The 24,479-nt window shown below is 35.6% G+C and overlaps 1 protein-coding gene across 5 annotated transcripts in view; it reads right to left on the reverse strand.

Annotated features, from left to right (window-relative positions):
- Positions 1 to 24,479, reverse strand: part of VWA8 (von Willebrand factor A domain containing 8) — a 336,853-nt gene that overhangs the window by 187,016 nt on the left and 125,358 nt on the right. For all 5 annotated transcript variants that reach the window (XR_012378777.1, XR_012378779.1, XM_073894490.1 and 2 more), the window contains 3 exons: positions 23,377 to 23,492; positions 16,024 to 16,130; positions 12,514 to 12,620 (listed from right to left, as the gene is read on the reverse strand). Coding sequence is in view for 3 of the 5 variants with exons in the window: in XM_073894490.1 (XP_073750591.1) it covers positions 12,514 to 12,620; positions 16,024 to 16,130; positions 23,377 to 23,492 (330 nt within the window). In the remaining 2 variants the exon portion in view is untranslated. The remainder of the gene's footprint in view (positions 1 to 12,513; positions 12,621 to 16,023; positions 16,131 to 23,376; positions 23,493 to 24,479) is intronic.

Here is a 24,479-nt window from a genome sequence, read left to right on the forward strand (position 1 = left end):
GAAATAACAGAGGATATGTTCCAAATGGAAGAACAAGATAAAACCTCAGAATTAAAAACTTTAATAAAATGAGATAAGTAATTTACCTGATAAAGAGTTCAAAGTAATGGTCATAAAGATGCTCACCAAACTGAGAAGAATGAATGGATGCAGTAAGAATTTGAAAAGAGAGATGGAAAATATAAAAAAAAAGTGTCAGACAGAAGTCACAATGTTGGAGAATAAAATAACTGAACTGAAAAGGTTCAAGAGCAGACCAGATGACAACTCAAAGACAAGGCAGTGGAGCTAACCCAATCAAAGCATCAAAAACAAAAAAAAAATTACAAAAAGTAAAGACACTTTAAGGGACTTAAGGGACAACATCAAATGGACTAACATTTGTACCACAGGGCCCCAGGAAGGAGAAGAGAGAGATAGAGGCAGAAATTTTATTTGAAAATATAATGGCTGAAAACTTCTCTAACCCAGGGAAGGAAACAGACATCTAGATGCAGGAATCCCAGCAAATTCCAAATAAGAGGAACCTAAAGAGACCTACACCATGACACATTATAATTAAAATGTCAAAAGTAAAAGACGAGAAGAGAATATTAAAAGCAAAAGTAAGAGACAAACAACTTGCTACATACAAGGGAACACCCATAAGGCAGTCAGCAGATTTTTCAGCAGTCACATTGTACACCAGAAGGGAGTGGCATGATATATTCGAAGGACTGAAAAAAACCTTGTTAACTAAGAATACTCTACCTGGCAAAGTTATCACTCAGAAGTGAAAAACAGATAAAGAATTTTCCAGATAAGCTAAAGCTAAATAAGTCATCACTACTAACCCAGCCTTACAAGAAATGTTAAAAGGACTTTAAGCTGAAAAGAAAGGGTGCTAATTAGTATTAAGAATGCATATGAAAATAAACCTCATTGGAAAGGTAAATACATAGTAAACATAGTGAATTAATCACTTATAAAGATAGTATGAAGGTTAAAAGCCAAAAGTAGTAAAAATGGCTATAATTATGATAATTAATTAAGGGATATGTAAGATAAAAAATGTAAAATGTGACAGCAAAAACATAAAACATGAGAGGGAAGAGCAAGAATGTTGAGATTTACAATGGGATTAAACTTAAGTTGTTATCAACTTAAAATAGGCTGTTGCAGAGATATTATATGCAAGCCTCATGGCAACTACAAAGAAATAACCTATACTAAATTCACAAAAATAAAAAGAGAATATAAACATAACACTAAAGAAAGCCAACAAACTACAAAAGAAGAGAGTAAGAGAAGAAACAGAGAACGACAAAAATAGCCAGAAAACGATTAACAAAATGACAATAAACACATACCTATTAATAATTACCATGAATGTAAATGGACTAAATTCTCCAACCAAAAGACACAGAGTGGCTAAATGGATAAAATACCAAGACTCATCTATAAGCCATCTACAAGAGATTCATTTTAGATGTAAAAATACACACAGACTCAAAGTGAAGAGATGAGAAAAGATATTCTGTGCAAGTGGAAACCAAAAGAAAGTGCAAGTAGCTGTACTCATATAAAGCATTTTACTAGTAAGGAAACTGAATCTTTAATCAAAAAGCTCTCAACAAATGGAAGTCCAGACCAGACGGCTCTACTAGTGAATTCCACCAAACATTCAAAGAAGAATTAATACCAATCCTTCTCAAAGTATTCCAAAAAAATAGAAGGTAATGCTTCAAAACCAGCATTACCCTGATACCAAAACCAGACAAGGAAGAAAAATTACAAGTCAATATCCTTAATGAATATAGATGGAAAAATCCTCAATGAAATATTAGCAAGCCATAATTTAACAATACATTAAAAAAATCACACACTATGATCAAGTGGGAATTACTGCAAGGATGCAAGGATGGTTAAACATCTGCAAATCAGTTAATGTGGTACACCACATTAACAAAGTGAAGGACATGGACGTCTGGGTGGCTCAGTCGGTTAAGTGTCTGCCTTCAGCTCAGGTCATGATCCCCGTGCCCTGGGATTGAATCCCACATGGGGCTCCCTGCTCAGCGGGGAGTCTGCTTCTCACTCCCCCACTCCCCCTGCTTGTGTTCCCTCTCTTCACTGTCTCTCTCTCTCTGTCAAATAAATAAATCTAAAAAACAAAATAAAACACAAAAAAAATGAAGGATAAAAATCATGATCTTTGCAACAGATACAGAAAAAGCATCTGACAAAATTCAACACCCTTTTATGATTAAAAAAAAACCCTCTCAACAAAGCAGTATAGAGGGAATATATCTCAACATAATAAAGGTCATGTACAATAAGCCCACAGATAACAACATACTCAATGGTAAAAAGCTCAAAGCTTTTCCTCTAAGATCGGGAACAAGACAAGAATGCCCACTCTTGCCACTTTTACTCAACACAATACCAGAGAAATTAGGCAATTAAAAAAAAAAAAAGGAAATAGGAAAGGAAGAAGTAAACCTGTCACTATTTGCAGATGGTGGTATTAATATATAGAAAACCCTAAAGACACTATCAGAAAGCTGTTAGAACTAATAAACAAGTTCAGCAAAGTTGAAAGATACAAAAAAAATTTGTTGTTTTCCTATATACTAATAATGAACCATCAGAAAAAGAAATTAAAACAATCCCACTTACAACTGCATCAACAAGATTAAAATATCTACGAATAAATTTAACCATGGAGGTGAAAGACCTGTATACTGAAAACTACAAGACATTAAAGATATTGAAGACACAAATAAATGGAAAGATATTCCATGTTCATGGATTAGAATTAATGTTGTTAAAAGTGTCATACTATATCTATATATTCGATGTAATCCCTATCAAAATTTCAATGGCATTTCTCACAGAAACAGAACAAACAATCCTAAAATTTATATGGAATCATAAAAGATCCTAAATAGTCAAAAAGTCATAAGAAAGAAGAACAATGTTGAAAGTATCACACTTTCTGATTTCAAACTATATTATAAAACTATAGTAATAAAAAAGCTATAGTAGTGAATTAAAAAAGCTGCAGTAATTAAAAAAAGTTATAGCAATCAAATTATAATATTGGCAGAAAAAGACATATAAATCAATGGAACATAATAGCCTAGAAATAAACCCATATGCATCAATGGTCAATTAATTTATGACAAAGGAGTCAAGAATGAAGAAAACAATGGAGAGGGGCACCTGGGTGGCTCAGTCATTAAGCGTCTGCCTTCTGCTCAGGTCATGGTCCCAGGGTCCTGGGATCGAGCCCCGCATCGGGCTCCCTGCTCTGTGGGAAGCCTGCTTCTCCCCCTCCCACTCCCCCTGCTTGTGTTCCCTTTCTCACTGTGTCTCGCTTTGTCAAATAAATAAATAAAATCTTAAAAAAAAAAAAACAAAACAATGGAGAAAGGACAGTCTCTTCAATAAATGGTGTTGGGAAAATGGACAGTCACATGCAAAAGAATGAAACTGGATCACTATCTTCCACCATTCACAAATATTAACACAAAATATATTAAAAACTTGAATGTTAGGCCCTGAAACCATAAAACTTCTAGAAGAAAACATAGATGGTAAGCTCTGTGACGTGGGTCTTAGTGATGATTTTGGAATCTGTCACCAAAAGCACAAGCAATGAAAGCAAAATTAAACAAGTGGGACTCCATCCAACTAAGCAGCTTCTGCCCAGTGAAGGAAACTATCAACAGAATGAAAAGGCAACCTAGTGAGTGGGAGAAACTATTTGCAAATCATATATCTGATAAGGGGCTAATATCAAAATATGTAAAGAACTCATATACCTCAAAAGGAAAAAAAACCAAACACTCTTAAGTAAAAAATGGGCATATGGAAAAAATGCTCTACATCACAGTCATTAGAGAAATGTAAATCAAAACCATAATGAGATGTCACCTCCTATCTGTTAGAATGGCTATTATCAAAAAGACTAGAAATAACAAGTGTTGGTGAGAATGTAAAGATAAGGGAAACTTTGTGGTATTGTTGGTGGAATGTAAACTGATGTGGCCACTATGAAAATCAGTATAGAAGTTCCTCAAAAAATTAAAAACAGAACTACCATATGACCCAGCAATTCCACTTCTGGGTATTTTTTTGAAGAAAATGAAAAGACTAATTTGAAAAGATATTTGAACCCCCATATTCACTGCACCATTATTTATAATAGCCAAGGTATGGAAACAACCTCTGTGTCTGTTGATGGATGAATGGATAAAGAAGATGTGGCATATATATACACAATGGAATATTATTCAGCCACAAAAAGAATGAAATCTTGCCATTTGTAACAACATGGATGGTCCTTGAGGGCATTATGCTAAGTGAAAAAAGTCAGACAGAGAAAGAAAATACTGTATGATCTCATATGGAATCTAAAAATATCTATGTGTATATTTGTAATATGTAAACAACATATATATAACATATATATATATATACACTAAAAAAATTAAAATATCCAAGCTCATAGGTATAGAAAACATATTGGTGGTTACTAGAGGCTGGAGGTAGGGGTGGGAGAAGTGGGTAAATTGTTTTGTTTTTCTTCAGTTTAAATACACTGAATAAAAAAGAAAGTAAAGCATCTATTATAATAGACAATACTCCATTTGATTTTTTAAAAAAACAAAAATTAATGCTGTGGTTATAATTTATATAACTAGTTAGATCACTGGTACTTAAAACTTGAAGTAGTCCACTTAAGGAAGACAAAGCCACTCACCATTACCTCAAAGAGTTTTTATAATTTAATTCAAATATATTTTAACTATTGCTCTATGTAGGGTTGGCTTATAATTTAATATTATATTTAAATTAGTACTTGCTAATAATGTAAATATACATAGGCTTTCCAAAATAACTGGAGACTTCCATGGAACATTTTACACTAATTTGGTCTTAACCATTACCTTCAAAGGATGTATAATTTTAGAATTAGAAACATAGTATTTAGCTTCCACATTTTTATATGAGTTAGGACACAATATAATAAAAGAACAAGATTAAGATTGTTCACAACAGCCACAAAGGAAATTACATTGCTCCTTTATATCTGGAAAAATAGGACAACCATAAGTAAGGCACGAAGGCTCATGGTGGGGGGAGGCTGGGGGAAGAAATATATCCCAGAACAATTAACATGCCTATTTCTTTCTCTTGTTTTTCTATATCAAAACAGTAACAGCCACCTAAGGACTGAAGTTATTGAAGCTCCCTATTTGTGGAAAAGGCAAATTAACTGTTTGCAGATATTTTTCTAGCTTGTTACTTGCTTTTCTTTTTTTAGCTTGTTTTATGGATTTTTTTTTTTTTCATCTCAAGCATTTCCCGTTTAACTTGTCAAATTAAGCTGTACTTCCTTTCAGAGTTTCTTTCCTAGACAAACAGAAAGTTTTTTCTTTCCTTCAAAAACAGATGGGTATTTCCTAATGTTTATCTTTGTATTTTTAATTTTTTTGAAATGTTTTCAGATACACCAATGAGCTAGAGTTTTAACAAAGCTCAAAGTAGGATGAGCTTGTCAATTTAATGTCCACTCTGGAACATTTTTAAGATTCAAAAGAGACCTCGTTAATAATAATGGACAACAAATGTAAACAGGAACTATTTTAGGGATTATCTTAAGCAAGCCAATGTGTGTGGTTACCCTACTTAAAAGGGAGTCCTAGAACACCCCTTTATTCTGGGTTCTAGTGATGATGTGGTCTGGAGATCTCTTCCTTCTAGCTAAGATGAAAAGTCAGTGCCAATTTAAGTCTTCTAGTAACAAAGGGGCTAATCTGCATGAGGAAAAGAAAAAAGTTGGAATGAGCACCTGCATAACCAGATAAAAAAGCAATGTAAATACTGAAAAACAATTCAAAATATAGTTGTATTCTTCTATACTGTACTCATGTTCTCCTACTTCACACCCTCATTCCATCTAACTAGATTATTCAAATCAACAAACATTAGCTGAGGCTAAGGTCACTGCCTACGTAATTCTTCTCTTAACCTCTTAGCCCACTTAAGTACCTCAGACAATTTCAAGATTTTATTTATTTATTTGAGAGAATGAAAGAGAGAGAGAGAGGGAGAGAAAGCAAGGGAGAGGGAGAAGGAGCAGGGGGAGGGGCAGAGGGAGAAGCAGACTCCCCGCTGAGCAGGGAGCGTGGGGGAGGGGGGCGTTCCATCTCAGGACTCTGGGATCATGACCTGAGCTGAAGGCAGATGCTTGACCAACTGAGCCACCCGGCGCCCCAACCACAGATAATTTTTTAATTTTTTTTATTAACATATAATGTATTATTTGTTTCAGGGGTACAGGTCTGTGATTCATCAGTCTTACACAAGTCACAACACTCACCCTAGTACATACTCTCCCCAATGTCCATCACCCAGCCACCCCATCCCTCCCACCCACCACCACTCCAGCAACCCTCAGTTTATTTCCTGAGATTAAGAGTCTCTTATGGTTTGTCTCCCTCTCTGGTTTCATCTTGTTTCATTTTTCCCTCCCTTCCCCTATGATCCTCTGTCTTGTTTCTCAAATTCCTCATATTGTGAGGTCATATGATAATTGTCTTTCTCTGACTGACCTACTTCGCTTAGCATAATACCCTCTAGTTCCATCCATGTCATTGCAAATGGCAAGATGTCATTTTTTTGATGGCTGCATAATATTCCATCATAGATATATATACCCCCATCTTCTTTATCCATTCATCTGTTGATGGACATCTAGGCTCTTTCCATAGTTTGGTTATTGTGGACATTGCTGCTATAAACATTGGGGTGCATGTGCCCCTTTGGATCACTACATTTGTATCTTTGGGGTAAATACCCAGTAGTGTAATTGCTGGATTGTAGGGTAGCTCTATTTTCAACTTTTTGAGGAACCTCCATACTGTTTTCCAGAATGGCTGCACCAGCTTGCATTCCCACCAACAGTGTAGGAGGGTTCCCCTTTCTCTGCATCCTCACCAACATCTGTCATTTCCTGACTTGCTAATTTTAGCCATTCTGACTGGTGTGAGGTGGTATCTCACTGAGGTTTTGATTTGTATTTCCCTGATGCCAAGTAATGTTGAGCACTTTCTCATGTGTCTATTGGTCATCTAGATGTCTTCTTTGCAAAAATGTCTGTTCATGTCTTCTGCCCGTTTCTTGATTGGATTATCTGTTCTCTGGGTGTTGAGTTTGATAAGTTCTTTATAGATTTTGGATACTAGCCCTTTAGGTCATTTGCAAATATCTTCTCCCATTCTGTCGGTTGTCTTTTGGTTTTGTTGACTGTTTCCTTTGCTGTACAAAAGCTTTTAATCTTGATGAAGTCCCAATAGTTCATTTTTGCCCTTGCTTCCCTTGCCTTTGGTGATGTTTCTAGGAAGAACCTGCTGCGGCTGAGGTCGAAGAGGTTGCTGCCTGTGTTCTCCTCAAGGATTTTGATGGATTTCTGTCTCACATTGAGGTCTTTCATCCATTTGGAGTCTATTTTTGTGTGTGGTGTAAGAAAATGGTGCAGTTTCATTCTTCTGCATGTGGACTGTCCAATTTTCCCAACACCATTTGTTGAAGAGACTGTCTTTTTTCCATTGGACATTCTTCCCTGCTTTGCCAAAGATTAGTTGACCATAGAGCTGAGGGTCCATTTCTGGGCTCTCTATTCTATTCCAGTGATCTATGTCTGTTTTTGTGCCAGTACCATATTGTCTTGATGATGACAGCTTTATAATAGAGTTTGAAGTCTGGAATTGTGATGCCACTGGCTTTACTTTTCTTTTTCAACATTCCTCTGGCTATTCGGGGTTTTCTGGTTCCATACCAATTTTAGGACTATTTGCCCCATTTCTTTGAAAAAAGTTGATGATGTTTTGATAGGAATTGCATTAAATGTGTAGATTGCTCTAGGTAGCATAGACATTTTCACAATATTTGTTCTTCCAATCCATGCGCATGGAACGTTTTTCCATTTCTTCGAGTCTTCCTCAATTTCTTTCATGAATATTCTATAGTTTTCTGAGTACAGATTCTTTGCCTCTTTTATTCCTAGGTATCTTTTGTTTTTGGGTGCAATTGTAAATGGGATCGAGTCCTTAATTTCTCTTTCTTCTGTCTTGGTGGTGGTGTACAGAAATGCAACTGATTTCTGTGCATTGATTTTATATCCTGCCACTTTACTGAATTCCTGTATGAGTTCTAGTAGTTTTGGGGTGGAGTCTTTTGGGTTTTCCACATAAAGCATCATATCATCTGCAACAAGTGAGAGTTTGACTTCTTCGCCAATTCAGATGCCTTTTATTTCTTTTTGTTGTCTGATTGCTGAGGCGCAATTTCTTAAAAGTTTCCTCTTCCAGTTAATTGTCTATCTCTCCTGAAACCCTCCTACCTCTCTAACAATTTCCATAATCTTTTAGGTGGGATCTTCTTGTTGTAACAATTCCTTAGATAACTGATTTCCCCCATGTTCCTTCATCTGCTCTCTCTCAGTACCTTCTGACATGCTCTCCTCAGGGGTCAAGGTTCAGGGCAGAGTAGCGTGTGCCTACGTATACCTGGGCACCCACCCAAGGGTGAGGGATGGCTGTGTGAGACTTGGGTATCCATAAGTCTGTGCTTGAAGAGCTACTTCAGACTACTCTCCCTAAATCCTCTCCTCCATTCCATTGCTTCAGCTCCCAATTCTATGCTGATCTTCAATAGTAAAACTTTCCTCTTCAACTCCAGCCTCATATTCTGAGCAACTATCAAACTATGTACATGGTTATTTCCCAGTTTCTTCAACCTCAACGTATCCAAAACTTGTCTCATTATTTTCTTATCAACTTCATTCTTTATCCTGTATCTTTTATCCCCATTAATAGCATCATTTCCTACCACCTGACCAAACCTCTACCAACATCTTCCTGCACACTTCACTCTTCCCTTACCAGGAGCCAGTGAGACACCACGTGTAAGCCATTCAGCCACCCAAAAGTCAACAGTATCTATCCCTTCCTTCTATCCCCAGTTTTCATTTAGGATTTTGCATCTCTGGCCTAGATTTTTATCAGCCAACTTGGCTTCTCTAACTTCAGTCTCTGCTTGAGGCAATGTGCTCTTTAAATAACTGACAGTTACTTCTTCGTTCAAAATCATGTCACTTCTTTTTTCAAAATTCCTTAGATGACTCTTAATACCTTTGAAACAAAGGTTCATCCCGCCTTCCTTTTTTTTTTTTTTTTTTTTTTTTGCTAAAGGATACTTATTTTTTTACTGAGGTATAATTGACATTATAATGTTAAATTAGTTTCAGGTTGTGCAATATGATTCAACATTTATATACGGTGTGAAATGATCACCACCATTGCCACCTTGCAAAGTTGATATGATATTATTGATTATATTCCCCATGCTGTATATTACATCCCCATGACTACTTTACCTTGTAACTGGAAGTCTATCCTTCTCAACTCCCTTCACCTTCACCATTAGCCTCCCCCCGGGACTCCCCTCCCCCTCCTAGCTTCCTAATTTAGTCTTGGCCTCATTTCCTGTCACTCTCCTCCAACATTATATTCAGTCAAAAATTTAGAATAATTTTCTCTTTTCTCTTCTGTTTACTCTTCCATCAGACTATGTGCTCCCTGAGGAAGAATCTTGGCTTTCAAATCTTCCCTTTACACATAGTTCCACCAACTCTACCCACCGCCTAAACAGCCCTGCTATGTGTCCTCTCCACTCTAAACCTGCTGTCACCCCCCCCATTCAGATCCTTCATAACTTGTACTTAGACTACTGCAACAGCAAGTCTCTCTTTGCCTTGGTTCCAACTCATAGACAACATTAAAGAGCGAATGCAAAGTTAGCAAGCGGAAATGTGCTTAGCATCTATCAATGGCTTCCTCACTTCTTCTGAATAGCGTCCAGATTCCTTAATTAGCAAGGTCAAGATGCTCTGACCCTTCCCTAACCCACTGGCCTCATCGCTGGTCACTCTTGCATTTGCAACCTCAGCTCTGTGCCAGTGATAATTAATTATATGTAGCTTCCTAAATGAACTAGTCTGTCACATAGCCAAGTCTCTGCAAATGCTAGTCTCTCTGCCTGAGAGAGTCAACTTTGCCTGGTTAGCTCATTTTCCATGATCATTCCAATCTGGGACAATCATCTCATCAGTGCTACCATAGTAACCTGTGTGTACTTCCACCACACTGTACAGTAATCATGTGTACTTTCTTGTCTTTCTCCCTTGACAGAGCCCTGGAGCCTCACAACTGTATGTGTGCATGTGTGCATATTTTAATCCCTTTATCCAAATACCTTAGAACAAGGCTTGATACATGGTAGATATTTTAAACATTTTTTCAGAACTAAAGTTCCTTGGGGTTAAAGAGGCTATTGCATTCTCTTCCTCCAATTTCTCCTTACTACTATAACATTCTTTAATGACAGATTTAATAAAACAATAGCCTCATTATGAACATTCAAAATTTTACTCCTTCTTTATTAATCCACTCACCACATACTTGCTCAGCATTCACTATCTGCCAAGCATATGCTATTTGCTGAAGACTCAAAATAAAGAAAAACAGACTTTAGTGGTGTGGAAAACACATTTAAAAAATCGATTTCAATACCATGTGGCAAGGGGACCACAGGACATAGAAGAGATGGTAGAGAAGCCCCTAAATATTCAAGAGACACCAAAGACTACTGCTTCAAAAGGAAGTACAGACTAAAAGGAAATCATAACATATGCAACAAAAGCCAATGTAATCCAAAGCCATGGTTCCTTGAATTGGTACAGCTAAAATTTTTCATTAGTGGTTAATTCATAATGCTTTATGAAGCAAAGGTACATCTGGAGACAGGCTACAGCAAGTCCCTCAGGGCCACTGTGTAAAGTTCACAGCAGCCCTGCGGTCCTCACTGTCCATGTCACAAACACCATGGCAACAGACACTGTGTTCAAGGGCACAATGGCCCTCCCTGCTACTGAATTTCCTATGTTCTCAAATGCTGGGAGGTCTTTTCAACCTTTGCTACCATGGAGTTTTTCAAATTGTCTCTTATAACAAAGTTTCCTGGTTCTTTTTTCTTTATTCCTTTCCACTACATGGGCAGAACACGATACCATCAGTGCTTGGAAATAGTCTGTTTTCCTTACAATCATGTTTTTGTCTTTCTTTGATAGGCAAGATTGTTTTCCTTCTTTGTGTCTTAAAGGTAAATTTATTGTCTGATCATTTGTCCACTGCTTGTGTAAGAGCATTAATGCTCTGGAAGAGAAGTAAAACTTACATTAGTTAGTGGGCTATAGAATGGATACAAAACAAATCCAGGTTATATCTTTGCCTATTTCATAGGTAGTAATTACAGTTTTGACAGATTTCAAAATATTGGATCAAGATTTTTATTGAGAAAGAAGAATTTACCTAGATACCTTCTATATTGTTAATATAATGTAGGGATATAAATTATGGTACTCACTGAACAACAAATATGATTGGGAAATGGCAGATAAAAAGCTTAATTTTTCTAACTCCTTAATATAGTAAAAATAGTAAGAAGTGGGGCCCCTGGGTGGTACAGTCAGTTAAGTGTCCGACTCTTGGTTTCAGCTCAGGTTATGCTCTTAGGGTCGTGAGATCGAGCCCCAGGTGGGGTAGCGCACTCAGCGAGGAGTCTGCTTGGGATTCTTTTTTCCTCTCCCTCTGCCCCCTCCGCTCATGTGTTCTCTCTCTCTCTCAAAGTAAATAAATAAATCTTTAAAAAAAATAGTAAGTAGAAGTTCTTCTAACATAATGTAAGGTTATTATTTACATTCAGATTAAGGACCAAATATTAGAGAAAAATTTAAGTATGTTTCTTTTCATAAAATAAATATATAACCACTTAACATAAAATCTGGAAAAGAAAAAACTCCTACATTATGGGTAATTTTCTCTGGAAAACATTCTTATTAAAGTGAACATCTATAGAAAAGCTTTCTGGATATACACTTATTTCTGTGTCTTAGTGGAAGATCCATAATTTTTGGTTAGTTTACAAGTGAGAAATTTTCTACTTTCCTCCCTTAAAAAGGAAAAAAAAAAAGGAAAAGTGAACAAGAGAAAAATATTAGGAATTTTCAGGAAAAGGAAAGAAATATGTAGAAAAGAATGCACAGGATACATCCTCTTTGAAATACGAAATAATTTAACATGAAAGCAAAAGAGAGGATGAGTATTAGTTCATTTTGTTTTTAGTTTAGTGATATATTCATTTTACTTACCTGGAGTCTAGTGCATGTGCACATATAAAATATATTACCCTAATCACAGTAGTAACTCTTCCAATTTTCAAGTGTCTTGGGAAAGAATTTAAAAGTTTACAATGCCTTAATAAAAGATGTGTCAACACTTCATTTGGCATCATCTGAATTGAACTTAGCAAATTACAAAAAAAATTAAACATCAGTTTCACTGTGGAGTTAATTACCACAATGTAAGAGGAGATTTATCCATAAATGCAAAGCAATGATCTTACCTGAATGTTGTCATAGAACAGAACATCAGGCACTTTCATTTTCTCATGGGCATTATAGATCGGTGCACTAACAGCCCCAATCCTCAGGGATCCAGATGCTATTTCACCTAAACATTTCACACAGGGTAAAGAATTACTCATAGCACTGTGCTCAGAGAAGCCAAGTCCAATGTGAACATAACACAACATAGCATCTTTAATATCTTATGGGCTCATTAAGGAATTTCAATTTAACATCTAAAAGAAGTAAGTTTGAAGGTGGTAATAAAATATAATAGCTCTACATAAAATGCCTAAAATGTTCTAAAAGATAACAAATTTTATATAAAATAATGCATGTTAGCAAACAACATAGAGATAAAATTAGAGAAGAACCAGCCCCCCAACCCAGAACTCACCTCCATGAACTTGTTTTGTCAGAGACTATAACACATAAAACAAACAAAATATACATTCAAAAGCTCTGAAGTACTCTGAATATCATTTTTGGGGACCCACCCATTGAAAAACTCCAAGTGAGAACCCCCTGGAATTCTAGTAAAAAATATTTATTAATCAACTACCCCAGACCTCTGAAATTATGATCTCCAGGGATGGTCTAGGAATTCTGTATTTTCAAATAAGCACCCCAGGTGTTACACAGCTATTCTCTGATGATTACTACTGTGTCATCTATTTGCTTTAAACAGTTGGTCTAGAATAGAATATGAGCTCCTGACAGCCAGCAAACCCAATAATAAATCTGAAGTCAAGGAACACATCTCATATGCATTCTCTCCATGGTTAATAATCATAACATTAATGGTAGTAGTTGTTATAACAGTACCGATGATCACAACAGAAACTATCATTTATTGAGGACCTTCTATGGGCCAGATCTTAAACCAGAAGCTTCATTGTTTTCTCATATAATTTCATGTAATTCTCAACAATGAGACAAGAACTATGAGGAAGCTAAGGACATAAATTAACTAATTTGCTTACAACCACCCAGCTAACATGGGCAGAGCTAAAAATAGAACTTAGTATAGTCTAATATTCTTTCTGCCAAATGGGGTATGTTTAATCCTTTGACTCCAAATAATACTCCATCCTGTGGAAATATCCAAGCAAGCAGACAGATTATCATGATGTCTTAAACAACTGACCCATCTACCACCTTCCCACCCTGCCACCCTTCAAATAAGAAAACTGCCCTTTTGTGCTAAAGCATTTTGAAAGACAAGTGGAGAAGAGCAACATTTGCGTTCTGCAGTACCACAAACGATTTTGAGCTAAAAATAATTAAACTGTCACCCTGTTTAATCAGTGTTCAGTGCTACACATTTGCCAAAGCACAGAAGACCTCTCCCTCCAACAGATCCTTGCCATTTCCCTTTTATTTACAAGTTCCACAGGGAAGAAAACCTATAAGCTGTCACGCTGAGAATCTACTGTTTATTTACTACCAGCAGGGTCTCTGAAACAGACCCAATATAAAACTGTACAGACAAAGACCAGGATTGTGGCAGGAATTTTACTAGATGCTTATATGTTAAGATGACAAACAAAATTTCAGATTCAAGTAGCATCTGATATCATCTATGGTTTAGTTTATGGAACACATCTGTTCAGTAGATTTAGGGCTTCAGGACAATTTAATTCACTCATCTAATGTTTATTGTTAAAATTTCAAGCTTGAAAAGGGAAATGCACTCAGAGGATGGTGATGCTTCTACTTCCCTGGGGGAAACCTGCTAGCTGTCTGCTAAGAAATCTCACAGGATGGCAGTATTTTAGTCCATTCATCAAGGTTCTTAGTCTGGTAGACTCAAAACCTAATTTTGTCATGTCAACTGACTGCAAACCTGACTCTTGGGACAGAGAGACAGAGACAGAAGACATATATTCTGATCTATATATAAATTCTGATATATAAAACAAGAATTGAAAATACTACAGTGTAATGAAAGCTGCACCTTTCATATGGACCCTATGATACACTGGTTGCCATACCAGCATATTATCTGAGGGAGAACTACACAGAAAGCCAAATCCTCATCAGGTTATTTGGTGAACCTTGTCCTCTGAACAAGGAGAGTACATTAAATGAATTCTCCTCAAGAGATAAAGGGAACCAGATGAGTCAACAGTCTCTTGGGTTCCTTATCCCCTACGCAAGGCTTAGATGGGAACTGCTGACACTGGCCCGTTACCAAGACTGAACAATCTACTGTCAGAACAACTCAGTTCGTCTTTGGATATGTTAAGAGATTCAGTCAAGTAACATTACGAGTCAATAGGTCCCAGAGTTGTTCTGTCTCTTTGAACTGGCTCGCATATCTGGACCCAGATCCATCAGTAGGTGGAATTTTTAATTTTACTCTTAAAATAGTCATCTCAGGGACACCTGGGTGGCTCAGCTGGTTAAGCGGCTGCCTTTGGCTTGGGTCATGATCCCAGGGTCCTGGGATCAAGCCCCATGTCTGGCTCCCTGCTCGGCAGGGAGCCTGCTTCTCCCTATGCCTGCCGCTATGCCTACTTGTGCTCTCTGTCTCTCTGTCAAATAAATAAATAAAATCTTAAAAAAAAAAGTCATCTCATTTAACACCAAATTCTTGTCTCAGTAGCCCCAACTATTAAAAACACCTACCACAAAGAGAGCCATAATAAGTGCTCATTAGAGAGGGGGTCCCACATTGGATTTTTGATAGAATAGGTACTTATCTCAAAAACTAGAGAAACTTTTGTTGTGCTCTAATTGAAGAATAGGGAACTTCTATAGGAAGAGCTAAACCTTCCCAAAGTTCAAAATACATACAGTTATCCAGAAGAAAAGTATGACAAAAGACAGTATGAATAGAAATGGAAGGCGTAGGAAGGCATGAAATGGTACTCTGAATATTATTTTATTTTACATCAACTTAGAATAGTTTCCTGAACAAATCCCACAGAACTAGTGGTTCTCAAAATGTAAATGCTGTGCAAAGAAAGCAGAATTCTAGATTCTATGGTGAAATATATTTGGAAAAAAAAAAAAGGTAAAACCAAATCATTCAAGTTTCTTTAGAGCAGCAATTCTCAGAGCCTTGAATGTTTGTGTCAATTGTGACTCTTTGGAGGAGGACCTGTATCTGGTATGCACTGAAATAAAGGAAATTTTTTTTTTTTAAGATTTTATTTATTTGAGAGTGCGTGCACACGTGCACGAGCATGGGGGAGGGGTAGTGGGAGAGGGGAAGCAGACTCCCTGCTAAGTAGGGATGATCCCAGGACCCAGGGATCATGACCTGAGCCAAAGGCAGATGCTTAACCAACTGAACCACCCAGGCAAATAAAGGAAATATTCTAAAATTTAATTTGTAAGTGGGTTTCAATTTAAAAATTAATAAATAAAAGATTGATTTCTTCAACCCAATACATAAAACAAAGTAGATGGAAAACAAAACCACTTTTTATTGAAATTAAAATAATCATACAAATGTTTGATAATAATTATTTCACTAAAAAAAGAAACAAGTCAATACTTACATTTGTAATCCTCCAGTTCTGGTTCCTGATGATTATCAGTACTTATTTCTATTGCAGCATCTGCCAAGTTTTTTTCTAATGCTGACCTTGCAAGGCTTGGTAAGAACCTGATGGGGCCGGGAGGACAGAATGATAAAGTCAAAGTTTTCTGTGATTTCTAAATATCTTTTGGCACTTATACACACAAACTCTCTCTCTTTCTCTCCTTTTTCCTCTCTTTCTATCTCAAGACAACCAATTAAGGAGGCTCAGTCTTGAGCCGTGAAATCCAAATAATAAAAAATTTTGAAATAAATATAAACTTCAAGTACCTGTGAAGATGAATATCTGTTTATCTCATTTAATAAAACTTACATGTAATTAGCAGTATTCATGTATTACAACATTTTACAGGACAAGAACTTAAAATGATTTGCTTTTTAAAATGGATTTAGTATACCTAACAAATCTTGTTTAATTGTTTAACTGGATTATCAAGTTTTCTTAAATAGATAAAATAACACCTTAACTGGCTCCAACTTGGCGATCAGAAATTCAAATTAGTGGAAGTGGATTAATGATGTTTGCTTTCTAACACAAATTATTCAGTTTAGGATTATACAGCTTGGTCTTTCCTTCCATTTAAAAAATATACCTGCCTGTCTTCTATACATATGCTGTCAAAGCAACAATCTGATGAGTGACAGAGGCATTCTTCATTTACAAATAGATGGTATGAACATCATGGGCTTAGATCATGAAAATGGAGTTTCCCACCCACACAAATAAAACTGTATCTGGAATTTATGATCCCAAGTGAGCCCGCAGAAATGATTTTTAACCTATTACCTGTGCTATACTACTATAAACTAACCACTATGTCCCACGATAAACATACTAAGAACATCACACTTCTAACTTAGGTTTTCCATAGCTCTAAATTCTTCATGGTGGATTAGAATCAGCCTTGAGTATAAGCTCTAATAAAAGAGATGCTGGTGTAAGCGAAAAGGCAAATGAATGAGCGTGTGAGGAACTGATGGATATCCTCTCTGTGATAGAATTTACATAGCTGACCCTATCTCCCAACTACCTCCTCATTTTGGTTCCAGGCTATGATGCGGGGATTTATATCACTCTGGGTCAGTAGCGCATCAGTTCAGCATCAAGTAAGACTTACTGTTGTTCATCTCTGACCTTTCATCATAGTTCTTAGATTGTTGCCTTGTTTAAAACCAAGGCCTCACTTTATCTCTCAGATCCAATAACTGGGCTTTTATCTTATTTCCTGAGCCCTTGTCTTGGCACCATGCCCACCCAACCTGCCTCTCTCCACTATAGAGTCTGGCCTGGTGACAGCAGGCTCTGCAGCTGCATCTCCATTACTTCCGGCCAGACTACCTTGATTGACAATAACCACATTCAAGCTTAGGCTGTGTGCTATTCCCAGAAACCCCTTACATCTATATAGTCTGCTCTCAACACATCCTCATTTGCCTCCATATTGGAACATTTCTAGATTGTTCTCCAAAGCCTGTAGAGAACTGCAAAAAAGGCATGTATGCCTCCTTTCCAATGTCAGTGACAGACACTGCTCGCCAATGTGATACTCTTTTCCACTGAGACTGAACATGTTTCAGAATTATTTTCAACCTCACACCCAGACAGCACTACCAAATAATCAGAAGTAGTGTGGAAGTTGAAATATATTTACCTCTAGAATTTATATTTTAAAAGATACTGACTCACCCCACAAATGACAAGAAAGTATGTGAGGTAGTATGAGGTCAACCTTAATTTTTTTCTCGGTTTCAATTTTTTCTAGTTAATGCCTTCTTTTTCCATTGCTCACTGATATTTTCTACTTGCTTTTTCCTCTCCTTCTGTGGCCTTTTGTAAAATAAGTGAGCAAATGAATGAAATATTGCTCTATCCTACTTTCCTAGAACACAAGCAAATACATATCCTACTGTAAAGTTTTCAAGGGTATTTATCATCATGAGCATCAGAGTGCCTTTTAAAAATCATGATCATCATTATATTCATTTACTACCAGCAAAAATAGAATTGGAAAGTCTCCAGTCTCTATGGTCTTGGTTGTAACAAGAAACTAAAGCAAGATTTAACCATATTATGGCAAATACAGAAACAGAAGTAGTTACCCTAAGCCAACTCAAATAACTGTGTCATTGTCACAGAAGTGAGATACGATCTTTGAATTAAAGAATAAGATAGGATTTCTCAAGATGGTAGCATGAGAAGCTAGAGTAAGGATAGGAGATGCTCCCAAATTACCAGTGCTGGGAAGATGGGTGTTGCTATTAGTAGTAAGAGTGGGAGAAAAGACTGCGGGTCTTTTCGGATTATCAGACAGCCTTTGACTTCTATTTAGAGTGTATAATGACTTAATTAATTGATTGATACCTGTGATTTTCATCTTAAATTTATAAACAGCACTGGAATATTTAAGACAACTTATGGCTCATCCTATTTATAAAGTTAGTTTATTATATTTGTGAGTAATTTACTTTTCCAGGAAGGTTTTATTTGTTAATTCAGACATGTGAAGTACTTAAAAGGAAATAGGGCATATAAAATTTATTAACAAATTTCAGATGTTTGAAGATGCTTAATGTAACCAAGATATCTTAGTATTTGAAGATAAATGGAACCAAACATTTTTCAAAGCCCCATTAAAATAATTCAGATCTGCTAGACTTATAAAGTAAGCTGAATAACAGAAAAACCTAAAGAAGATCTAGGTTTCTTAAATTATAGCCTTAAAACACTGAACAGTAATGTTTTTTTAAAGTAGATGTCATTCATTTTATGTCACAAGGAAATTTTTGAAAAATATTGTATTTTGGTGAATGGGAAAATTTCTCCATTACTTCAATGTCAGAGACAGTTAATCTTCATTTCTAATTCTTATAGCTCTGCCTCAAATTTCTATGCTAAAGGATCGTCACTCCAAGATTTTCTATAAGTAAATACTGTAATGGAATGCAAAATACTTGAGTGGAATAGAACTCTTATTCCAGGAACTTCTAGTTAATGCTTCTATAATAAAAGAACTTTTGGAACGTAAAATATCTGATAACTTCCTCATCTTGTGAAATCTTTCTTCCCTTTGGTTTCTTAGGTTTTCAACTATCCAGAAAATGAATTATACATCTAGCTCCAAGACTTAGTGTACGTATTTTGGATATGAGGATGAGGTACTAGGGAACCATTCCCTCAGATGAAGAAATGTTCCAGTCTGAACTTAACTGGCATAAACAAATAAATGAAAAGTATTTTAAAATTAAATTAATAAGACTTTTAAAAGCCAAGCTAATATTCAATAAATTTAATGTTTAACAAACTTACACTAGAGAATTTCTTTTGATTTTGTTTGCTAAAGAATAGATGTCATGAATATAAACTACATCATTTAAAAAAACTTGTGAAATTCAATTTTCTTTTCACTGTTTCAATATGGAATGAGGTCATTAAAAAAAAAACTTTATGCAGCAATAAGATTTTTTTCCTTTCTGTAATTGTGCTATCATGAATAGAAGGTTAGTAAAAAAGTTTTTTGAGTTTGTAGGCTTGCTAAAGTCAACAGATAATGCATAAACAAGATAGCTGTTTAACTTTTTGCAAAGTGTAATAGGGTGGTAACAAAACAGGGTTTAATGTGGTCAGTTGATAACACTGGAAAAGTTAGCTATTTAATTCAGTGAAATATTTATGAGTATGAAAAGGAAGTAATTTTAAGTTTTTTAATTTTTTAAACTATGAAATATTTCAAGCACATAGAAAATTAGAGAGACTATTAAGCATTCTATTAATCTCTTTCCATACCTGGGTAATTCTCACTCTGAAACTGGTGTGTATTTCTCCTGTCCATACTTTTATTCTGCTATGTATGAATTAAAAATATATTGCACTGGAGCACCTGGGTGACTAAGTCGTTTAAGCATCTGTCTTTGGCTCAGGTCATGATCCCAGGGTCCTGGGATCGAGTCCCGCATTGGGCTACCCACTCAACGGGGAGTCTGTTTCTCCCTCTCCTTCGCCCCTCCCCCTCCACTTGTGCTCTGTTTCTTGCTTTCTGTCTTTCAAATAAATAAGATCTTTAAAATATATATATATATTGCATTTTTGTTGTATTTAACATTTTCATAAATGGCAATGATACCAAATCTCCTCTTGCAAATTGCTTTTTTTTCTACTTGATACTAAACTGTCATGATTGATACACACAGATCTACTTCATTTTAATGACTGTTTAGCATCACATTATATAAATATGTCAATTTATAGTCATTCCCTACTGTTTCTAATTTTTCATTGTTACAAACAATGATGCCATGAACATTCTTACACATGCCTCTTTATCCATTCATTTAAGTCATTCTCTGAGGTGGTATCAAGAAACAGAATTGTCAAATCAAAGAGTATTAATATACTTAGGCATAAAGATACTGTGAGATAACCCCAAAGTGATAAGACTTCCATTCCAACAGTAGTAATATAATTCCATTTTCTTTTATTCACAAAAAATGTTAATTTTTACAGGTAAAAATTATAAAAATATGAAATGATAGCTGATTGTTTTAAATCTCATTTCCCTGATTAATAATGAAGTTGAGCATCTTTTCAAATGTTTGTTCGTCATCTGAATTAACTTGTATGCATGCCTATTCATCCTTTGCCCATTTAGTGTTGATTCTTTTATCTCAATAATTTGTATACTTTACAGTCCCTGAATACTAATCCTTTTGTGATTACAAGTCTTATCAAACATTTCTTAGTTTGTGGCTTATAACTTGTAGAGTGGCTTATAGTGTTTCTGTTATATATCTGGATTTTACTTTTTTGTATGGGATAAAATGGATTTTTTTTATTTTTAATCATTTATTGACAAGTCCTTCCATTCCCATACTGATTTATAATGCTACTTTTGATATATACTAACTTCCTACAGATGTGTGGGGTCTGTTTCTGGTCTTTGTAGTCTATTCTAATAGTCAAATTATTTGTCTTTTCTTGCACCAATATCGTACTGTAACAATGAGTACAGCTTCATGATAGATCCTGATATCTGATAGAAAAAGTACAACTCCTTAATCTTCCTCAAAATTTCCTTTGCTATTTTTTCCATGCCAATTTTGAGATCAGCTTGTCAAATTCTGTATAACCTTAGTAGTATTTGATTAGATCATATCTATAGAAAATTTGGAGTAAAACAGCTGTACAATACTGAAGCTTCCCTTCCATGAACATGGTATAGCTTTCCTTTTATTTAAGTCCTTTACAACTTTCAATAAAGATTTATGCTTTTCTCCATAAAAGTATTATATGTCATTAGATTTACTCTTAGGTGCTCAAAGCTTCCTACTATTATTCTGAATGGGATTATTTTTAAAAATAATTAGACTTCCTCAATTGACTTTTAGTAGTATATAGGAATGTCACTGATTTGGATTTATAAGTAATCTCACTAAACTCTATTTTTCTAAACGACTTATATATAATTTCTATTGAATTTTTTATGTAGTCAATCAGTTAACTTTGGGCAAATGCACTGGCTGAAAGTACAAAAAGGTGACATTCTTGTTCTGTTCCTAACTCTAAAGGAAATATGAGTATTTAACATAAAGATGTTTGCTCTAAATTTTTGGTATATACCCTTTATCAGATTGAAGAATATTCCTTCTCTTCATGGTTTACTAAGAATATTCCTGGTTTTCTAAGAATTTGGTTTGTTTTTAGGTTTGGTTACTGGGTTTTATCAAATCCTTTTTATTCATTTTTAAAAATAATTTTTTCTAATATGTTAATATAGTGAACTAAAAAACAGACATTCTTGAAATAATTTAAAATTGCTCATGATTTTAAAAAGATATATATATATATAGTTAGATTATTTCATGATTTGTAATTTTCCTTTCATACATTATTCTTGTTGGGTTCAGGTATCAAAATTATACTAGACTCAAAATGAATTGCTGTTTTCATTGTTTGTCTATTCTTTGGAACAGTTTACAGAATGCTTTGAGTATGATTATTTCATTCTAATATCCAAAATATTACTCCCCCTTAGGCTTCAAAACTGTTTACATTGCTTAGTATTAACTATTTATTTCAATTAACACATATCTATACTCAAGTTCTGACTAAGAAAATACTGGGTAGGTAATGAATCTATCTCTCTGTCTATATTTTTTTCAGTTCATGACCCTGAAAAATAAGCAATTAAAGCATTTTCTTTTCTAATTTTTATTTGGAAGCCCAATATTTTTCTACTTAAAAGAAAAGAAGAACCAATTTCATTATTTCTCATAATTATCAGTTTTTAAAAAAATATTCTAAAGACACTGGAAGGAGCCTCATTTTAGCTGGATACACCATAAGGAGAACAAATTTAAGTTGCAACATAGGAAGCTTACTTTCACTATAAGAAAAATTGTCATCTAAACCGGAGATTGATAGAGGGCAATTACAGATTCTCCTAAGCTGAAAATAGGTTCTTTTAATTCCTATTTTATATCAAGGAATGAATGGGACAATAGTCATAACCACCACAAAAATAATTGCCAGATCATATGAAAAGAGGCTAAAAGAAATCTCTGGGCTTCTTGGGTATTGTTACTAATCTCTATTATTCTTTATTTTTAAAAAGATTTTTTTATTTATTCATTTGAGAGAGAGTGAGATCATAAGCATGAGCAGTGGGGAGGGTCAGGGGTAGAGGGAGAAGCAGACACCCCACTGAGCAGGGAGCCCAACGCAGGACTCTACCTCAGGACCCTGGGATCATGACCTGAGCTGAAGGCAGATGCTTAACTGACTGAGCCACCCAGGTACCACCCCCCTCTTTTTATTACTCTTAAAATAGTTTCATGCAAGTGTGATTTTGTAAGAAAATTCTATAAGCCAATATTTTATAATAATTTCGAAACAAGTATAAAAAATATTAGTGTAGACTGAAAAGATACTAGTTTTGTTAAATTTAGGCAACAGGACAGTACTATCGAGCATGGAAAGTTCCAAGGCCAATTTGGGAAGTGCTCAGTGTAATGGTGAAGAGTGCTAGCTGCGAAGACACACACACCAGCGTTCAAATCCCAAACCCACTTTTACTTATTTATTACTCTCTGACTTAAGCAAGCAACTTAAGCAGTTTTCTCACCTACAAAATAGCTCTTAAAATTGTTGTTATGCCTAAGTAGGATAAAATGGGTTCTAACTGACCATGAGGTTGAAATAGTTACATATTCAGGCAATACTTTCTCCAGACCTGTGGGTACTATTAATTAAACATCTGTTACTGTTTTAGCAAAGACCCAGAAACTTGAATTCAGTGAGAAAGGGGAACATGGTTACCTGGAAAGGCAGGTTTTCATAACTGCACTGTGAAGATTTTCATTAGGGTACTGTGACAGCCGACGAGAAATCCGCAACAGCTGTCTGGTAGAAAGTGATGCAGCCAGTGACTGTGCCTATCAAAAGGCAAAGACAGCCTGTTAAGAGCCTTGTTTCCACTTGCTGAGAGTCCCTTTAGATGGGATCAGAGCAGAATTCATTATTCCTGAAGGACAAGGCCAAACTTCAAATACATACTGTTAATGAATTACAAATAAAAATAAATGAAAACCAATTTATACTTAAGGCATCCTTAAAGATAGTTTTTTAAAAAAATCTATAAAAAGTGTTTATCAGTTAAATTCAATAAAAGCACTTTCACTGAGCCAAGTGCTGTGCATACATGTTTTTTGGGTGGAGGGAAGAAGAGGTTGGATGGAGGAAAGATGTTACATAATACAGGCCACACCTGATTTAACAAATAGCTTTTATGCACAAGTAACTATTTGTTCTTTTTTTTTTTCCTGCCTACACAAAGCTGAACTGTTCAGATAGCCTGAAAATGCTTAGAGCTTTAGGTAAATCTATGGCTTCTGAAATGCAGAAAAGGAATTGTGGATAATTTAGGTTGCTGACCACAGAGGTGTCAACCAGTTTGTCCCTTGGGTGGCAGCTTGCAGTTTGAAATCCTTTCCTTATAATGCCAGAAGAATTTCACTTTGTTTTCTTTTTTTTTTAATTTTTTACTGTTATGTTAATCACCATACATTACATCATTAGTTTTTGATGTAGCGTTCCATGATTCATTGTTTGGGCATAACACCCAGTGCTCCATGCAGAACGTGCCCTCCCCAATACCCATCACCAGGCTAACCCATCCTCCCACCCCCCTCCCCTCTAGAACCTTCAGTTTGTTTTTCAGAGTCCATCGTCTCTCATGGTTCGTCTCCCCCTCCGATTTCCCCTCCTTCATTCTTCCCCTCCTGCTATCTTCTTTTTTTTTTCTTAACATGTATTGCATTATTTGTTTCAGAGGTACAGATCTGTGATTCAACAGTTTTGCACAATTCACAGCGCTCACCATAGCACATACTCTCCCCAATGTCTATCACCCAGCCACCCCA

The sequence above is a fragment of the Callorhinus ursinus genome, unplaced genomic scaffold, assembly GCF_003265705.2.
Source record: "Callorhinus ursinus isolate GAN/ISIS: 27379988/994484 unplaced genomic scaffold, GSC_fseal_2.0 scaffold7, whole genome shotgun sequence".
Lineage (NCBI taxonomy): Eukaryota > Metazoa > Chordata > Mammalia > Carnivora > Otariidae > Callorhinus > Callorhinus ursinus.